General features: G+C 47.2%; 2 protein-coding genes across 10 annotated transcripts in view; one reads left to right on the top strand and one right to left on the bottom strand.

Annotated features, from left to right (window-relative positions):
• Positions 1-4,702: 4,702 nt before the first annotated feature.
• Positions 4,703-17,239, bottom strand: LOC119531056 (cyclin dependent kinase 2 interacting protein). Of its 4 annotated transcripts, none has more exons than XM_037831807.1 (5): positions 16,644-17,233; positions 13,192-13,360; positions 10,905-11,034; positions 6,617-6,746; positions 4,703-5,772 (listed from the first exon to the last, which is right to left on the bottom strand). In XM_037831807.1, the coding sequence occupies exons 1-5, from the start codon at positions 16,792-16,794 to the stop codon at positions 5,570-5,572; spliced, it is 783 nt and encodes a 260-aa protein (XP_037687735.1). In that variant the 5' UTR covers positions 16,795-17,233; the 3' UTR covers positions 4,703-5,569. The 4 variants fall into 4 exon arrangements, with proteins under 4 accessions (XP_037687735.1, XP_037687736.1, XP_037687738.1 ...); XM_037831808.1 differs by lacking the exon at positions 16,644-17,233 and adding an exon at positions 16,045-16,083; XM_037831810.1 differs by having other exon boundaries at positions 5,588-5,756; positions 16,644-17,239.
• TECPR2 (tectonin beta-propeller repeat containing 2) overlaps positions 16,136-18,700 on the top strand; it is a 155,113-nt gene continuing 152,548 nt past the window's right edge. For 2 of the 6 annotated variants that reach the window (XM_037831806.1, XM_037831801.1), the window contains exon 1: positions 16,414-16,662. In XM_037831806.1, coding sequence (XP_037687734.1) covers positions 16,646-16,662 — 17 coding nt within the window. In that variant the 5' untranslated portion in view covers positions 16,414-16,645. Of the gene's footprint in view, positions 16,307-16,412; positions 16,663-16,699; positions 16,883-18,700 lie in introns of those variants that run through there. The other 4 variants (XM_037831805.1, XM_037831804.1, XM_037831802.1 and 1 more) reach the window with 4 other exon arrangements.

Raw genomic sequence — 18,700 nt, 5'->3', positions numbered from 1 at the left:
GGGTGAGCGAGGCCCAGCTGCTTCAAGAGCCAGGACCTTCCGGACTCCACCCTCCAGTCTCCTGGGCCGGGCTTTGTTCGAGAAGGAAGAGAACCTGGAGCCAGTGCTTTCAAACCACTTTATTTATTTATTTATTTTTTAACTTCATTTTATTGAGATATATTCACAAACACGCAGTCATACAAAACAAGTCATACATTTGATTGTTCACAGTACCATTACATAGTTGTACATTCATCACCTAAATCAATCCCTGACACCTTCATTAGCACACACACAAAAATAATAAGAATAATAATTAAAGTGAAAAAGAGCAATTGAAGTAAAAAAGAACACTGGGTACCTTTGTCTGTTTGTTTGTCAAACCACTTTAAAATGTGGAAAAAGGGGAACCCTTTCAGCAGTCATTTCTTGGATAAAACAGATCAAGGTAGAGCAGATGAAAGCCATGGGAGGAGGAGCGGGTATGGCAGCCGTAGATGAGCGGCTCGGGCAGTGGCTGTGCCCTGTGGACTCAGGGCCTCACGGAAGCACTGAACGGTCCCAGCCCAGGATCCTGGAGTGTGGGCAGAGCCTCCTGCCTGAGGCGAGATCGTCACCCTGTCAGGCAAATAACAAACTGAGTCAAATCTGACCGTGGTCTAAATTGAAGCCCTCCAGATAGGCATTTTCCTCTCACACCTTAATCCCACTGTCTGTCTCTGTTCTAACTATAGCAAATTTAACTGATGGAGTAAAGTAATGCCCTAGAACAACTGTACAGAGTTGAAACACAGGGACCCTGGTAACAGTGTACTTATTAATTTCAGACATGCCTGTGGAGTGCCAGCTGCTGAGGGCAGGGCTGACAAGGCCCATCTACCAGCTCAGGGTCTGCAGAGCACAGCTTCTAATCATAGTCCTGTTAACAGATACAGCCCCACTGCAGAGAAAACATGGCAAGCAGAAATTTCCTTTCATCCATAACTTTTTAGTATCTATACCAAAAGTTTAAATTTATAATTCATTTATAATTTATAATTACTTGGATTTAAAATTCTCAGACTGGGAGCAGTCATGAAGAGGCATTCGACCACACACCCGGGGACAGGTGTCACCCGTGTGACTCCCCAGGGTGGCCGGTGGGAGACTTCGGTGAGAACGTGTGTTTTCAGTGTTTATCACGGTGCCTGCCACGGAGTCCCTGCTCAGCCACTGCTCCTTAAGATGGAACGTTCCTGGAAAGCACCACGGGGCCTGCAGCCGCACCTGGGGGAAGTGAGCAAGGAAGTCAAGGGGCCACAGGAGAATCGATCTTGAATGTCCTCTTAAGCACCTATTTCAGAAATAAATTCTCATTTTCATCTAAGAAACAGTGGGCACACAGTTGAAAAGGTCAAGTACTACTGACGGGTCTGTGCTGGGCCCTGACAGGCCCGACCTCAGCCCTCAGTTCCCCTCGGCAGAGGCAGCCACTTTCCTCCTTTTTAGTTATCTACTCCCTGTTCCTGAGTCATGCCCACGTGGCTCTTTTCCTGGTGTATCCTGGTGAGATGCTGTCGGTGGACTGGCTGTTGTGACACACGTGACATGACTTGCACGCCTCCCAGCTTCTCGCTTCCTGTGTGGTTATGTCACAAATTGTTACCAAGTCAGTATTTAGTGCTTATGTTGACAGTCAAAATGTTGTTCCTTGCTGAGCCATGTAGTGTACAACAGGGACCTTTTCTTTCTTGCAAACTTGTTTTTCCAAGAAAATTGCCTGTTTTTTTTTGCAGTTTTCTTTTTCTTATTTAGTTTTTCTTTCTTACAAGGTTACACATTCATATGGTTTAAACTGTCACATTCTCTAAGACACTTCTGTGCACATCACTAAATAACAAGTTTATACTGTCACTTCTTGATTTTCCAAGTTTAGGCATTATTTTTTGCAGCCATCACTGCCACCCATGGGCACACATCCCCTTCTTCCACTTCATCTGCTGGCTGCTTTAGAAGAGAAAACAGGGATATCAGTGGCTTCCATGACACTGAATTTTAGTTCTCAAGTGCAAACGAGAGCTGGCATGCACGGGGGACGTCTGGTGGCTTTGCTCCAGAGCTGGTGCTGACCCAGTTCCCTCCTCACCCCTGATGCGGCCCCTTCCCCTCCCGCCTTCTCCTGCCCACTCTATCCACCAGGAGGTGAGGAAGCAGGTGGGGCGCACACAGCTTTTCGGGGCACTTCGCCCACATCTCATCCATCACGATGACCCAGGTCACACCTGGCCGCAAAGAACGTTCGGAAATGTACTCCTAAGCCACGTGCCATCTAAAACTAAAATGAGCAAGTGGAGAATCAATACTGAAGGACAACTAGTAGTCACTGCCAAGCCCCATCTCCCAGTGCACTTAAAACTTTCATGAATCCGCCTGGACAGGCTGTCACAACAGCTCCCGGGTCTCGGCAGCGTGAAACAACCAAGGTGAATGTTTCTTGCTCACGCTGCATGTCTGCCTTGAGGGGTGCACCAGCTCCGCTCCGGAGGGCCGGGCGGGGGGTCCAGGTTTCAAACCCTGCTGGGGGCCCTGCCAGGGGAAGGGAGAGAGCTCCAGGAGAGCTCAAACCAGCGTGAAAAGCACTTCTCACAACTCACAGGCCACAGCTAGCCACATGGTCTCCCCCAACCACAAGGGAACTGGAGGTGCAGGTCATCAGCCAAGAATGGGGTCATCGTTTATGACCTGCAAATGCTCCTCACGGCCATTGTGGACCGTGTACTGCACTGTGCAGTACATTGTGGTTACTTTTCTGCTTTTGTGTGAGTTTTTGTAATTCCTGGAGTCATTTTTCTTTTTAGGGTGGTTTTTTTTTTTTTAATATAATGCAGTCAACAAAAATTCATCCCCATACTTTTCCCCAATTCTATTCTCTATGGATTTCTACCTTTTTTATTGCTTTATTGTCGATTTGGCAGGGTTTCTGGCAGCAGAGGAGATAACCATGTGTGATTTATGCACTATGTTTAACTACAAGTTCCAAATCCGTTCTCTGGCTGCTTCATTGCCCCTTTCATTTGTTATTTTGACAGTTGTGAGATGGCTTTGAACTCAGCAAATTCAACAACCTGAGGTCTCTTCCTTTAATTTGATGCCTCTTCCATTTTGTGAGGGATCCCCGGGCCAGTGCCGCTGGATGACTTGTTTACCCCTTAGCTCTTTGACTCGTTCGTCTATAGCAGTGTCAATCCTGCCCATCAGTCCTCCTGGGTTACTTGATGATAGATGTCCATGGGGCATGTCATCAAGGCCAGAGGACATGCCCTACAAAGGCCTGTTCATGCTGTTAAATCCTTCGGTCCCCTCAAACCTGAAACACTGCCGATGGACCCTCATGCCCAGCCCTCCCCTGTGCTGCCCACTGGCCTCTGCAAGTGCTGACAGCCATCTGCTTTCCGAGCATGCAAGGAGCACCTGGCAGGCCTGGACCATTTCTGTTGATCACTAACCACGTCGTTTTCAGACTACAAGACGACTGATGGTAGTGTGGTTTGAGGCTGTATGTGCCCCCCCAAAACATGTTCTTAAACTTAATCCATTCCTGTGGGTGTGAGCCCACTGTAAGTAGGACTTTCCTCAGTTAGGATGGTCCTAATCCCATTACTAGTCTTTTTATAAGAGAATGAAATTCAGACAGAGAGAGAGAGAGAGAGAGAGATTGAGAGAGAGAGCGAGTGAGCGAGAGAGAGCGCCAGAGAAGCAAGAAGCTGAAGACTCCCGGAGAAGAGAGACCAGGAGCTGCCGCCCCGTGCCTTGCCATGTGGCCGAGGAGCCCAGGATCCCGGCAGCCGGTCTTCAGGAAGAAAGCATCGCCTTGATGATGCCTTGATTTGGATACTTTCCCAGCCTCAAAACTATGAGTGAATAAATTCCCATTGTTTAACCTGCCCCATTTCATGGTGTTTGCTTTGAGTAGCCGAGAAAACCAAAGCAGACTGGCTACTTTTATGACAGCTCCTAATGGACTGCAAAGGCTGAGGGAAGAGAATCCTAAGAAAAGTTGCTTTTGATGTGTCAAGTTCCACAGGGAGAAATCCTAACTTTCTCTCAAAATACGTGCCTGCCATATAGACAGCCTTGTAGTTTTGGACGATTTTCTTCCTTCTCCTGGGAGGCACTTACTGTTGGATGCTAGAGCTGCAGTTTCACCCCACATCACATAGCACGGAGCTTCTTAAATTTGTGCCTGGAAGCAATGTAACGTGGATCCTCCCCAGACACAGACAAGTTATTTTATGATGACACTTGTGACATAACTGCATGTGTCAAATTACAAGCCTGCCTTCCCTGCCAGTCTGAAAGTCTCCTTTGAGGATTGTTCTGTTGTTTTTGAGCCCCAGTTCCAAGCACAGGGCTGAGTATGTAGAAAGTTCTTGGTACTTCTTGGTAAAAAAAAAAAAAAATGAATAAAAAGATTAATAAATAGAGCCTGAGGGCTCCACCTCTGGTCTCTAAGAGAAAAGCCAGCCTGGGTCTGCCACTCACTCGGACGGCCGCAGGCTGACTCTGCCTTGGTTTCTGCGTCCGTGAAAGGCACGGAGCAGGTGTCCTACGTGGTGGTTTCCTGAGGTCCTTCCCGGCTCTGCATTCTACACATCTAAGTCTTTATTTAGTGAATCAAAGTTAAAAACATCTTGATACACATAGATAAGTGTTTAAACATAAAAAAACAAAAACAACACGATTAAAAACTATTATTTATTGAACATCACTATGTACACAGTCCCACAGAAATAAACAGTTGGGGATCCGAGAATTTAAGAAAAAGGCAAACACAGATGAAGAAGCCATGTAACAAGCAATGCAACAGAAAAGAACACAGTTTAAAGCAGGAGTTTGGGTAGCTCAGTATTTTCTCCACACCCTAATTTTTGGCCAGCTTCTTCCGTCTGTTTCAAAGCTGTTGACTTTTCTCTTATTCTCACAGGATACATTTTCCGTGGAAGTGCTTGCACAAATCTGCCAGACTCTGAGATTTATGCCAGAATAAGCACAGAAGATGCTTTACTTGGCCTGTCACATCTTTACTCAACTCCACAGTACCTTAAGAATTAGTTGTAATTACAAAACTAATATATTTTCATAAAAATTCAAGCAATATAGACACATATAAAGCAAAAATATTAAAGCAGGACTTTTGTGTGCAAACATAATGCATAAAATACACTTTATTTACAAAAACCAGATGACCCATTCTGTTCAGGAACTCCCTTATTTTGCCCGAGAGCACTCAGAGTAAGTGCAGGTGTTGCTGAGTGGTGGGTGACGCCGAGGGGTGGGGGTGCTGAGCGGTGGGCAGCACCAAATGGTGGGCGGCTTGCAGCAGCACAGATGTGCCTAGTGCCTGGGAAAGGAGAGGCCACGGGGAGCTGTGGAAATGGTCCAGCCTGGAAGTCCGAAGGTTGGCGGGTGGCCACACCAGAGCCAGGCATCTTAGGCCGGGGTGTGGCCCTGCGGCCTACATGGGAGAGGGGAATTCGAGGCTGTCCGCTTTGGGAGACGTGGAAGGAGTGGTCTGCGGCTGAGCCCAGAAGCGGAGGGTTCTGGGAAGTCACAGTGGCCGGTGCCCCGTTTCTAGCAGCATGCCCTCCAGCTGCAGCTTGCTGCTGCTCTCCACGTATGGCTGGTGCAGCCACATGGACAGGTAGCTCAGGGTGAGATCGCGGTCTGCGGCGTGGGCCAGCCCCTCCACCACGGCGCGCTTCAGGAGGAGCTCCTTCCGGTACATGTCGGAGAGCCTGCGGGAAACATCATCTGAAACGACCGTCAGATCCCGTTAATCGCTCGAGTTCAAGGAACTGCTCTGGACCTCTTTGAGTGGACACTTTTAAAAGCCCCTTGTTGGAACCCGCATCAGAAACGGTTCTGAGATGCAGAGGCACCAGACGGCTGGGTCTTTATCGCTCCAGCTGGCACGGACGCACAGAATTAGATAACATGGTAAGTATCATGAAATTAAATATAACCTTGTCAACTGAACTCCTAGTGACCTGCAGTGACTGTAAATAGATTCACCTCAAACTCACAGTAGTTCAAGAAGCCTATTATTACATTAAATGATTTTATCCTTTTCTCCCTCATTTAACAAGTGCAGTATCAAATCAACATCAAATAGATTGTATGGCACTTTAAAAAAAAATCAACATCAAATGGCTAAGCCCCTACTTTGAACTGATAAAGCTAAAAGTAACCCCTTAAGAAGTTTCTTTATTTAAATAATGAGTCCATTTTCCCAGCAGTCTTCTCCCATGGGGTTAGCTAAAGTGACCTCAATTTATTTTTTAATTAAGACAAACAAAAACTGCCTTTCTGCCTCAGGAAAAAAACCCGATAGATTTCTGCCTCCACAGAGGAGGTGGAATTCATTCCTCCCATTGCTTCAAAGGGTTAATAATGGCTACTTGCTTCTTAGTCTCTAATTAAGTTTAATATTCTTTGCTGGCTGCTAGGTATTAAAGCCAAGATGAAATGCTGGTTTTAAGATACTACAGCCTCGAGTCAAATTTCAAAGCCTTGTCCCGTTCTTGAGATCTGAATGATACCAAATGCCCTCATTTCTACCCACCCCCGAAAATCAGTGCTGAAAAGAACAACTTACAGAAGTGGGCCGTGGGCCAGGTGTGGAACAGGGTGGGCCGTGCACTGTCCTCTCCATAGTGGTACTTTTCTAGGTCACAGATCCCTTTGGTTGTTGAGGACAGCTTTTCCATCTTCATCTGTATTTTGGTCTGAAAAGACAGTAATTTTGAATATTATCTGAAATCTACTCCTATCTCAGAGTCAATGACTATGAGATTTCAAAGCTAAGAAGTGTAAGTCTATTGAGGCTAAAATTCCAATAATTTAGCACCGCTGACTCCATGTACGGCAAATTTCAAGGGAGATGGAAGCAGGCAGTTGTGCTTTCACTGATTTGGATTACTTCAGGAACAGAGAAGAGAAGACAAAGCTAGCTGGGTCCCACAGCACTGAGATTTTCTCGCGGCACTAATTTTTTAGCCCCAAAGACCCGGGAGAATCCTGACACAGGTGCTCTTGCTGCTTTTATGGAATGCAAGGAGAAAAGGCATCAAGTAAGGAGCTCAATTCTCACTCTCTTTTATTGCCTGCCTTTACTTTACTTTATTATGGTATTGACTGACTATCACTAAATTCATTTCCCATTACTGAGTTTACTGAAACCCTCTGAGCTCTGGTTTCCTTTTTTATAAAATGGTCATGACGACAGGTAGAAGGAGGTAGTGACAGCTGACGTCGACGGTGCCTGGCGGATATCAGGCTCCACAGTAAGTCCCACAGCTGTGTCACCTGCCCAGCCACTTCCCAACTCCGCCGACATCGGCCCCACTGGGCGTGCGGCTCATCAAGTTCCCACACGCACAGGGCTGGGAGGAGCAGGGGACGAGTGAGTGTCCGTGAAGCGCCTGGCTGGAGCCTTATAAGCATTTGTTAAATAAAATGCATAGGTGAAGAAACTCCAGGATTTCAGATGTAAGTAGCACAGGTCTACTGATTTCTAATTCCTACATGTACTTGGCTTTATGTACACAGGGGAAAAACAAAAAAACTTAATTTTTGCACTTGGTCCTTTCAACCTTCTTCCAATTACATCTCAAGTGACATATGGTAAATTTAACCAACATTAATTTTTAAAAGAACTCATATTCCTTTCCCAGGTGTTTTTAGGCTCCCTATTTGGCTTGGCCCCACCCCAGAAGGCAGGGCTCACAATTTCTGTTGCGTAACTGAGGAAACTGCTTGAGGTTTTGAGCTAGGAAAGAGACAAGCCCAAGCTTGGGGCCACGTCTCTGACCCCACATCCCTGGACACCCGATCCTACACCCTTTCCTCTGTACTCTGGGGTGGCTCTGTTCCCACCCACTCGAAGAGAAGCTTGTAAAGATCAGAAAGCAAGGAAAATACTGGAGGCCTGACACCGGGCCAGAGGTGCCCAGCTCTATTCCAAAGCTGTCATTACTAAAGAGACTAAAGTTACTTCCATGTGTGTACTGTGGCCCACACTCCCACTCCGAGGCCAGTACGACAACTCCCACAGCTGATGCGACCACACGGCAAAATGTTACCCAGTGTAGGGAAAGGTACGCGTCAAACCACCCAGAAGGATCACATGGATTACAGACACTTAAAGCAAGTCTGGGAAATCACTCTCTCTAAACGATGGAGGAAAACAGGAGAGACAGTCTTAGTTTTCTTATAACATCAACTTTTGGTTTTGAACATGGAATGAGAACTTATTTCCAAACCAACTTTAAATTAGAATAAATCCACTGAGCAGAGAACCTCGGAGCCTGATCCCCAGGGCCCAGCCGTGGAGCAGAAGACCATTCTCTAGTAACAGGAACCAGCGCTGATTCCAGAACTGCAGTGCTGGAAAGTAAGGAAGTATCAACAACAACAACAGCAGCAACAACAAAAATCCCACAAACCCCACAATGACAGGGGTAGGTCAGAGGGGCCCAGGGGCCAACTGAAAGAGCTCCCAGTGGCCAAAGCCAGAACAATTTGAGCCGCAAAATACAGTACCAGTGGATTGCAATCCAAAGTACCAGGTAAACATCCATGAGCCTATACTGATATAAAAATGACTGTACAAACTAAATGGGGGAGAAGAGGCAAATCTCTGCAGAAGAGTTCCAAGTAATTCATGTAGCTCCTCTCTCTCGCCGAGGTGGAGCCTGACTCCCCACTCCTTAATAACAGCTTCCCTCCCAAGGCACAGTACGGAAAGGGGGGGAGGAAGCACTTTTCCGGTGGGGAGACCCGACCACCACCACCTGGGCCAGGTGATGGAGACCACTGCCTACGGCAGTAACAGCAGCACCCTTGATGCACGTGATTGGGATGAGAAGGGCACTTTGCCTCTGGGGTCTTCTGCCCCAAAGCCCATAACCCCAGTCTAACCATGAGAAGAACATCACACAAATCCCACCTGGGGGACCGTCTATGAGACACCTGGCCAGAGCGCCGGGGAACTGCCACATCATCACCGACACGGGAAGTCTGAGAAACTGGCACAGCCCAGAGGAGGCTAAGGAGAGGCGGCGACGAAAGGTCACATGGGGTCCTGGGACCAAGGACATTAGGTCAAAATCTAGAATATATGAATAAAGTGTGGGCTCTAATAAGGATGGATCAATTTGGCTCCTTAATTGTAACAAATGCACAGTATACTAACGTAAGATGTGAAGAGCAGGGGAAATTGGGTCGGTATATGGGAACTCTCTGTTATAGCTCCTCAATCTTTCTGTAAATCTAAAACTGCTCTAAAAAATAGAGTTTATTAATTAAAAAGAAAAAATCACTGCACCAGAGCCCTGGGGGTTTGGGAGACTGGAGAGGCCACGTGGTCCCCGGTTCCCGCAGGGTGGGCGCACGTGGGGGGCCTGGGAAGACATGTTCAGGCCGCAGGGTCAGTCTTGGCATTAATGACCCTGAACCCCAAGCTGAGAACCATCTTCCTGCATCATTCCAGCCGTCTGCCAGTGCTTCTGGCTGCTGGCTTGGTGCCAGGACACCGCGCCCCTCCTCCTCACTGATCCTTGCCAAATCCCTTTTTAAGAAGGGAGGAGGCCACAGGCTGGGAGACTGACAGGGAGCACATCAGCTGACTTTCTATACTGTGGTCGGAGGAAGCTGGGCCATGGGGCAAGGGCTGCGTATCACAGCACAACCCCAAGGCCAAGTGGAAGATGGAATCACAAGGAGCGCAAGGACAGTTACCAAAACCTAACAGTTTCCTTAGAGGAGTCAAGTGTGAGTCCAATAACCCCATAAACTTCAAAAAGTCCTGAAGACAATTCTGCAATTCAATCATAAAGAAAAGCCAAAATTCCAAATGCCCCCAATGCACATTTTTTTCTTATTTTAGTGTTTCTGCAACTAAATATGTATCTTACGGATGATGTGATATTTAACAGCGTAGTATTTTTTTTCCTAAAAATCTCTTTTAAACCCATAGTCTGTCTTATATTAGGTGAAACACTAAACTTAAATAAGTGATATCTTAGAGAAATACAATTATGTTCAATATATTTTGTTTAAATAGGCAAGGATGCACAGGAAGCATTAGAAACAGCTCCATCAGAAAAGGTTAAAATATAAAGATCCTGCATGTTTACGGGTAAGCTTCAAGTTATCCAAGTTCAATACGTGCAAAACCTTATTTCCTATGGGTGGCGAAGAGATGAGGTGTTGTTACAGCCACATCTGGTGGCCAGCACATTCAGCCATTAGTTTATTCAACAATGTTTACTGAGTATCTAATGTGCAAGATCAGGGGTTGGGAAACTATAGCCCATGGGCCAAAACTGGCCTATTCGCCAATTTTTGTGCAGCCTGCAAGCTAAGGATGGTTTTTACATTTTCAAACAATCGAAAAAAATCCAAAGAATAATAATTTTGTGACTCATGAAAATCATATAAGATTAAAATGCTGATGTCCATAAATGAAGTTTTCCTAAAACACAGCCCAGCTCATTCATTTATGTATTGTGTACAGCTACTTTTGTGCTACGAAGGCAGAGTTGAGTAGTTGCCACAGAGCTTGTCTGGCCCACACAGTCAAATATTAACCATCTGAAGCCCCAGAACCGTGTGAAATTGCCCAGACACTGTGAAGGGCAAGCAGGGCAGGCGGCCGAAGGCAGTGTCCTGAGGGGCATTAAGATTTATGGGGCAAGCAGGGGAAGAGGCAGCAGCAGAAGAGGCCAAAGAGGGAAAACAGGCCAGAGAGCAGAAGGAAAAAGAGCCTGGAGAAGGAAGCATCGTCAGCAGTGAGGAACGCCGCTGAGGGGTCAAACAAACCCAACGACATCCATCAGAGTCAGGGGTAGCGACGACCGGTGGCCAGGATCATTGACTCTTACCAAACCATCCAAGGTGGCCTGCAGGGCCTCACACAGCGCCTCGAGGTCCTGGTTATATTCTGGATACTTCTTTTCTTCATTTCCATCAGAAGCTGGGCTGCTGTTCTCTAATTCCACCTTGTCTTTAGTCCTGGAAAAGATGGAAAATAATGGGAACAAAATACACTCTTGAAGCTTGATTGCCTTATTGTGTTATGATAAACTGTAGAAAACTCAGTTTCCATATTAATTACTTCAGACCTTTTATATAAGCCTTGTCGTTTCATGTTATAATAAATGTTTACTTATTTACATATACAATGAATGTGACATGGGATACTCAGTTTCGCAGTGGATAAAGTGAGTAGATTTAGCCAGAGTGTGGCATCCTGGGAGCAGGGCACAGAGCTGGGGGTACAAAGACATGGCCCTTTCTCTCAAAGAGTTGACAATCGAGGAATGTGGATTTTAAACTGATGGCTGTGACCTATGGGGCACAATCAACATTCAAGAAAAAAATTTAACAGATTAAAATAGAGAGACAAAATCAGAGGATCATCATATGTATTAAAGGTAAGAACTGTTTGGTGGAACTTGCTTAGCAGGATTCCACCAGGAAAAGACAACAGAGGGCGAAAAGTACATGACGTGTCAGAGGAAATTTCACAAGAGAACAGGTTGGCCAGAGCCAGGGGATAATGCCAGGGAGTTAACACTGTAGTCTGTAGATAAAGGTAAGCTGAAGGACATTTTTTTCACTTATTAACTCTGAGAATATACAGGAAAGTGCAAAGAATAGAAAGTGCCAACCAGAATTGGCAACTGCTAACATTTTTTCCATAATTCCTTTGTCTTTTTTTTCCTTAAAACAAACTGCTTTATTGAACTTCAGTGGCAAATTTATAAAAAATTAACATCTATTGATCTAGTCAGATTTATGATTTACATTAACATGACAATTGTGTGTGTACAGTTAATATTGCACCCATACTGTATTCTAATAAAATAAAACATCCAAGAGGTTCCTTAAGTTTCAGGATTAAAAACCACAAGGCCTTGATTGAATAGCATGACTACCAACAGGTACTATTTTAAAAATAGGAAATTTTATATGCTATACAACACCCCCTCTCCCTCCCATTCTCACTTCATTCCAAAATCTCATTTTTTTTAAGAAATAAAATGCAACATTATAAAGGTGCAGTCCCCTTTATCCACCACACCAACACACATTCTTCCCAGAAGCTACCACCATCGTGAATTGAGCCTGTATCCTTACACTTTATTTTTATAATTTTATTTACAGATGCAACCATGAATAATATGTAGTCCCACTTGGTGCTTAAAAATAAACAGTTACAGTTCATGATGCATGTATGCTTTTACCACTTGCATTTTTGCTTAATATTTTGTTTTTTAATTTATCCATGATGATAAATAGAGATACCCTTCCCCTCTTATAGACCACCAGGAAACTTCTGCCCCATCATTAAGGGTGAAAAACTCAGCGCAGAAGGAGAGGCTAAACCTGCTTATAATTGTGAGTCTCCCCTGAGTACCTCTTTGTTGCTCAGATGCGGCCCTCTCTTTCTCTCTGAGCCACCTCGGCAGGTGAACTCACTGCCTGCCCCCCTATGTGGCACCTGACTCCCAGGGGTGTAAATCTCCCTGGCAATGCTGGATATGACTCCCGAGGATGAATCTGGACCTGGCATCATGGGATTGAGAACATCTTCTTGACTAAAAGGGGGATGCAAAATGAGAAGAAATAGATTCAGTGAGCGAGAGATTCCAAATGGAGTCGAGAGGTCACTCTGGTGGACATTCTTATGCACTATATAGATAACCCTTTTTAGGTTTTAATGTATTGGAATAGCTAGGAGTAAATACCTGAAACTACCAAACTCCAACCCAGTAGCCTTGACTCTTGAAGACGATTGTATAACAATGTAGCTTACAAGGGGTGAGAGTGTGATTGTGAAAACCTTGTGGATCGCATTCCCTTTATCTAGTGTATGGATGGATGGGTAGAAAAATGGGGACAAAAACTAAATGAAAAATAGGGTGGGATGGGGGGTGTGATTTGGGTGTTGTTTTTTATTTTTCTTTTTTATTTGTATTCTGATTCCTTCTGGTACAAGGAAAATGATCAAAAATAGATTGGGGTGAACGGACAACTATATGATGGTACTGTGAACAGTTGATTGTATACCATGGATGACTGTATGGTATGTGAATATATCTCAGTAAAACTGAATTTAAAAAAAAAAAACAAAAACTCAGTGCAGGAAGCACTCTGTGTACTTACAATAAACTGATTTTCAGGTTGGCAATACTGTTTGCAGTAGCAAAACCCGCATCATTGAGCGTTTCCCATTTCAGGATTAAATTATGCCAATCGGCTGCATTGTCCTTAATTCTTCTTGCACTGACAGATAAGACAGGTTTTCTGGGAGTTGCAATTCCGAGAGTCTTTGCTGATATGGAGTAAAAGAAACGTGATCATTATGAAATCCACAATCATAATTGTAGGGCAAACGTCAATAGAGAAACCACCTGAAACGCTAAATCAGTGGTACATAAGAAGTCTGGATGATTGTGAAAGTTCATTTCCCAAAACAAGAAAAAGGAGAACTTGATCTCTACTTTTACATTCTAAGTTTCACTAGATGTAGCCGAATCCTTTCCCAGCTAAATGGCTCCACAATGTTTTTACCTTAAGCCCTCTCACCACGTTTGAAGACGAAACATAAGGTGAATTGTGACTTTCTGCTGGAAGACCTCGATGGCTCCCATAACCTTCTCCATAGGATAAAGCCCCCAGTCCTTAGGGGATCCTTGGGCAGGCATTTTGATACCTTAAACTTGTTTAGAGCCTCGTGGTTCATGGTTCGCAACTGCTTGTTATTATTCCAAGACTCCGAGGACAAGAGCACTGGATGCCGGAGATGCAGTCACCTGGGTCAGCAGTGCTCCGTGTGGAACTCAGGTGAGGTCCACACCCCCGACCGCCCTTCAGGACCTGGCTTCCCCTCGGCCCCGTCCCCTCGTCCTCTAGCTAAAACGCACCACTGGCCGCTCTTCAAGAGCTGGTGGCCTCCAGGACTTTGCACATGGAGTTCTTTCTGCCTGGAAAGCTCCTTCCTTCACCTAATCCTCCCATCCTCCAAGACTCCCCCAGATGCCACCTTCAGAGGGAAGCTCCCTGACACCGGAAGGTGACTCAGGGCTTTTGTGTTCCCTTTTCCGCCCCGTGCCCTCTCTTCCTCTGCCCTTAAAGGCTTCTCCCGGCCCACAGGATAAAATCCCAATTCCATAAGAGGCCCCTTAGGGAATTGAGGCCACAGAGTCGCTTTGTGGCTTGGAGCCTGGACTCCGAGGACCAACATGGCCCGAGTCGGAATCTCAGCTCTTCCACCACTAGCTGTGTGATCTTGGGCAAGTCAGTTAACCGCTAGTAGCCTCAATATTCTCATCTGTAAAATGGGATACAAATAATAACTACTTCACAGAGTTGTTGTGAGGATTAGATAACATATGTAATGCCGTGAGGGACTAGCACAAAGCAAGCACCCAATATATTGCCTATTACACAAAAGTCTCTTATCTAAGTCCTGACCATTGCTTGCTCAGCTTCAACCTCACCCACGAACTCTGATGCCTCAGCCCCGGTGCTGCACAAGTTCTGACCTTGACCTGGAATATTCTTTCTGTCCGAGTGTGCCTCCAGTCACCTTGAAAACTCCCAGTATCCTTTAGGGCTCAGCTTTTAAATATCATATTGATTTTCCATTCCTTCTTTCACACATGAGTAACAAATACTTGCTGTGTGCCTATAATACGTCAGGTACAGGGCATGAAGTGATTGAACAAATGGACCAGAACAGTTTTCAAGGAACTCACTTTTTAAGGAGGAGGCAGATAAGGAACCATTAAATGATCATGATCAGTTCAGACCGTAAGTGCCACAAAGAAAGTAAAACGGGGTCTTGTGTTAGAGTGACCCCCTGAGAAGGTGCCGTTTTAGGCTGAGACGTTAATGAGAAGCCAGAAAAGGGGAGAGACAACGGCAGACACACGGCCATAAGGTGAGAACGAGCTTGGCGAGTTTAAAGCACAGAGAAAGAGCAATGTCCCTAGAATGAAATGGATGGTGGAGCGGGGAGTGGTAGGTGAGAAGGGGATCAGACAACTAGAATTTTATAGGCCAAGAAAAAAGTTTGGATTTATACAAAATACAATGGAAAGTGAGCAATGGGCTTCCTGTAGGGAAGTGATATGATCTAATTTACGTTTTTAAAAAGTCACATCTACAAAGAAGTCTTCTTGGATCCCCAGGTTGGACTGGGACACGCTGCCCTAGGTTTTGGGAACATCCTATATTCCCACTATCTAACCTCAGCAGAGCATAGTTGCTTCTTTAAATGTCTATATGCACCCTAGACCGTAAATCCAGCAAGGTAGGGACTGTTTGGTTCTCGCTTATACCACAGCACAATAGTAGGTGCTGAATTAAATGTGTTAAAGGGAGGAAAGCTCTTCCCACTTGTCTTTACTTAATTGTCTAAGGGTTTGTCTCCCCTCACTGGGGGCTCATCTTAGTCATCCTCTGCCGGTCACATACCCAGAACATTTTTAGGAACTGAAAACAGAGCAGGGTTCTTAAGTTCAAAAAACTCACAGGCTAGCAGGGAAGCAGGGATCAGTAACCAGTCACAACACCGGGCAGAGCGAGGCACAGCATGGTGCCTAACAGCACTTCCCACCCGTAAGGATGTCATGGGCCTAAGTGAGGCTCAAAGGAGCTGGTGCACGCCCTGAGAGCTCTCGCTGAGCGACCGTTTTCACCTCTAGCAGAATGCTCTAGGCAGGTAACTCTGAGGGGAGTTCGGGGAAGGATTTCTGGAGGAGCTGGGCAGGCTCCACGGACACTAATTCATATCGACGAAAATAACGGTTTGAGAGTTAAGAACCATGCTAATCCCCTGCATACGTCATCGCGTTTAGCTGTCACTACACACAAAACGACCGAGGCTTGGGAAAAGCGAGTCTTCGGCAGACAGTGCACGGGAGAGGACTTCCCAGCCTCGGCTCCAGCCCGCGGCCCGGGCCCCAACACCCGCAGCCTCCCTGCCGCGGGAACCCCGCGTGTCTCACGCACCTTCCATGCCGCCGGCTCGCATCCCGGGAAAGAGCGCGGAGCCCCGCCCCCGGAAGCGATCGACGTCACTTCCGCCCCGCCCAACCCGCCTCCTCCCGTGGCTCTGCCGCGCTAGCCCCCGGCGGAGCCAGCTGCCGCTTGGCGGTGTCGACCCCGTTGCCCAGGAAACGGGCTCCCGGCAGCCCCCGCGGCCCGGGTCGGTCCCCACGTCCTCCGGCCGGGCCGGGCCGGGCCGTCGAGTCCCGAGGGGCTGCGGCGGGAGGTGAGTCCCGCGACGTCGCCGACGCCTGGCCCGCGCCCCCTCCTCCGCCTCCCGGCACTCGCCCGTCGCCTCAGCCCCGCCGCTCCCGCCTCCCGGCCACACCGCCCTCGCCTCAGGCCCCCGGGGGCTCCGCTGCCCGAGGACCCGCGGCGACAACACCCGACGCCGGCGGCCGCGCTCCGGCCACCCCCGCCCCGCGGCCCCACCCTCGCCTCCCCTCGGCACGGCGGGCCCCGGGGCGCCGGGCTCCCTGGGCGGGGGTGACGTTGCCCTCTGTCCCCCGGGCCCTCGCAGCCCCCGCCGCCCCTGCCCACCAGCGCCTGGCGGCAGCCCTGACCCATGCGCAGTAGTGCCCAGTAAGTGCTCCTTTCGTGGCTGAGTGTCGACCGCCCCGCAGTCCTGCTGTTCCCCTGAGAGGTGAAGTAGGTAGCGAGCGCTGAAGAACGGGGTGCCCCGGCGTCGGGCTGTGTGCTCCGGGCACGGGGCATCACCACGCTGAGCTTCGGTTCCGTCACCTGAATGGAAAGAGTAGTTTCTGCCTCTGCCCTGGTGGGAGGACTGAATGAATCAGTGCAGGTAAAGTGCGAGGCACAGGCCTGGCTGGCGGTAAATCAGTAAAGGGTAGAGAGCGCCGACGTTAGCACCGATATCTGGGCTCTCTGTCTTCTTTCGCCTTTGCGGCCAACTCTTCTTGTATCTCTTATGACATCTCATTACTTCAGGTTCTCCTTCTACTCTCTTCTCTTCCCTGCCCTTTGTTTCTCCTCTCTTTCTCAGCGGGATTCGGGACTTTTACTTTGTGCTGTCCCATTTCTCAGTAGAATTCCAGACATTGGCAGAATAAAGCCACCATGGTCCCTTGTGGCCAGAGATAGAAAGTATTGTCGTCTCCATTTGACTGATGATGAAACTGGAGCTTAGTGAGGGGGTGTCACTTGCCCCTTGCCCTGGTCTTTTATGCTGCACGGCTTTATATACTTTCCCATACCCAGCTGCTGTGCACCTTGCTAAGCCTCCCACCCAGCTTCTTTTGGTAATGAACTTATGTCTGCCTCGGCGTATTCATTCGGCAGGTAGTTATTTGAGATCCATTGTGTGTCAGGCCCTGTGCCAAGCTCCAGGGGTGCTGTTGTGAACCAGACAGACTTGCCCTCGGGGGGGAGCACAGTCTGGCCTCTTGAGCTTTCAAACCAGAGAACTAGCAGGTCCAGGTCTAGGGCATGTGCTACTTGAGTTCTCAGAACTGGCTGGCAGCCAGGGTGGGGAAGATGGAAGATGGCCTAAGGAGTAGCCTGCTACTGAAGGCATGACTGATAAGTGGCTTTTGTTAGGTGTAAGTTATTTTGTAGCCACATTGTCTTTCACAAGAAGAAAACTGGCTCCCATTGGATTTGTTTTTCAGTTTTGTCTTAGAGAAGTTACACATCAGGTTTGAGGAGGGTCTGCTGTTATATTAGCCTCTATTCTGTATGTGGTTTGTACAAAATGTCTACTGGCACTTAGTGGAAAAAGAGGAAGGAAACATATCAGGCAGAGCAGTTGGTTGAACTTGGAAAAGTAAGGACTGGATCAGGAAACAAACAATGAATGAAAATAAGCTTTTGTGTCAAGCATGGAGGGATTTCTAGATAGAGTGATGCACAGGGAGCTTGGTAGAACCAGGAGGGCCTAGTTGATGGGCTTTGTGAACTGCTCAGGTGGAAGTGAGCTGTGTTTAAAGTGTGTGTTCAGTTTAAATGAGTGTCTTCTTTGGAACTGGACATAAGAGCCTAGTGAGTTTTTGCATCATGGATGAATGTAGCTTAGGTACAGTGATCTTTTCTTTTCTTCTTTTAAAGCAGTTTTATTCATATGCCATACAATCCATCCAACATGTAGGTAGATGATCTTATATCTAGGGCTATCATACTTGGGCCAATCTGTCAGTGTTTACAGAGAGAGATTAAGTCAACAAATATGTATTAAATGTTGATTATATCACATTCTGTTGATCTTTCAAAGCATCACAAAGTATAGACTCGAAAGACAGGCCAGGACTAGAAAGCATCCACTGAAGGAGATGGAAAAGAAATGATGATGATGGCATGTGATAACGGCCCCCCCAGAGTTCTGTGAAAGCAGAGAAGGACCAACTAAGAGAGGCACTTCTGGTGGAGGAGGACCAGCTCTCAAAGGGTGTGGGGTTGGGGGTGGGGTGTTGGGGAAGGAGGAAAGGGACCTTGCTCTGCCAAGACCTGAAGGTCACAGGGTCTGCAGGGTCCGTGGAGACGAGCGCGCTGTGCTGGAGCCGGGAGCGGGGGTGGAAGAGCAGCCTGCGAAGGAGCTGGGTAGAAACCAGCTGTCAGAGGCGGGGCTTGGACTCTATGTCAGTCTTAGCTCCATCAGGGAAAGCTA

The sequence above is a fragment of the Choloepus didactylus genome, chromosome 4, assembly GCF_015220235.1.
Source record: "Choloepus didactylus isolate mChoDid1 chromosome 4, mChoDid1.pri, whole genome shotgun sequence".
NCBI classification, from domain to species: Eukaryota; Metazoa; Chordata; class Mammalia; order Pilosa; family Megalonychidae; genus Choloepus; species Choloepus didactylus.
This window is presented reverse-complemented; position numbering and strand designations above follow the sequence as displayed.

Excerpts from the sequence above, each read along its gene's own strand:
- LOC119531056 (XM_037831807.1), bottom strand. The coding sequence starts at position 16,794 with ATGCCCCGTGCCCGGAGCACACAGCCCGACGCCGGGGCACCCCGTTCT. Across the intron at positions 11,035-13,191 it reads AACCTGAAAATCAGTTTATT|GACTAAAGACAAGGTGGAAT; the intron begins GTAAGTACACAG and ends CATCTTTTCCAG. Across the intron at positions 5,773-6,616 it reads CTGGCCCACGGCCCACTTCT|ATGATGTTTCCCGCAGGCTC; the intron begins GTAAGTTGTTCT and ends CGGTCGTTTCAG.